Raw genomic sequence first — 324 nt, 5'->3', positions numbered from 1 at the left:
GCAGCAGCAGCAGCAGCAGCAGCAGCAGCAGCAGCAGCAGCAGCAGCAGCAGCAGCAGCAGCAGCAGCTATTGTCCTGTGTTTGCTGCTCATCCTGCTCATGCTGCCAGCAGCAGCACTTCTGCGGATTTGTTGCTGCTCGTTCTTGATGAAGCTCTTGACAGAGTAAGGGTTTAGGGTTTAGGGTTTAGGGTTTAGGGTTTAGAGTTTAGGGTTTAGGGTTTAGGGTTTAGGGTTTAGGGATACGGTTAGTGTTTCGCTGTTTTTTGCAGGCACTGAGGGATGTCGCCCGCAGCAGCAGCAGCAGCAACAGCAGCAGCAGCAG

At 53.7% G+C, this 324-nt stretch overlaps 1 protein-coding gene across 1 annotated transcript in view; it reads left to right on the top strand.

Moving 5' to 3' along the window:
- Nucleotides 1-324, top strand: part of EMH_0059550 (actin-like family protein, putative) — a gene marked incomplete at both ends in the record, with an annotated part of 3,497 nt that overhangs the window by 1,370 nt on the left and 1,803 nt on the right. Inside the window, one exon of the mRNA XM_013497693.1 lies at nucleotides 272-324. Coding sequence (XP_013353147.1) covers nucleotides 272-324 — 53 coding nt within the window. The remainder of the gene's footprint in view (nucleotides 1-271) is intronic.

Source organism: Eimeria mitis, genomic scaffold (assembly GCF_000499745.2).
Source record: "Eimeria mitis Houghton genomic scaffold, Emh_scaff2853, whole genome shotgun sequence".
NCBI lineage: Eukaryota > Apicomplexa > Conoidasida > Eucoccidiorida > Eimeriidae > Eimeria > Eimeria mitis.
This window is presented reverse-complemented; position numbering and strand designations above follow the sequence as displayed.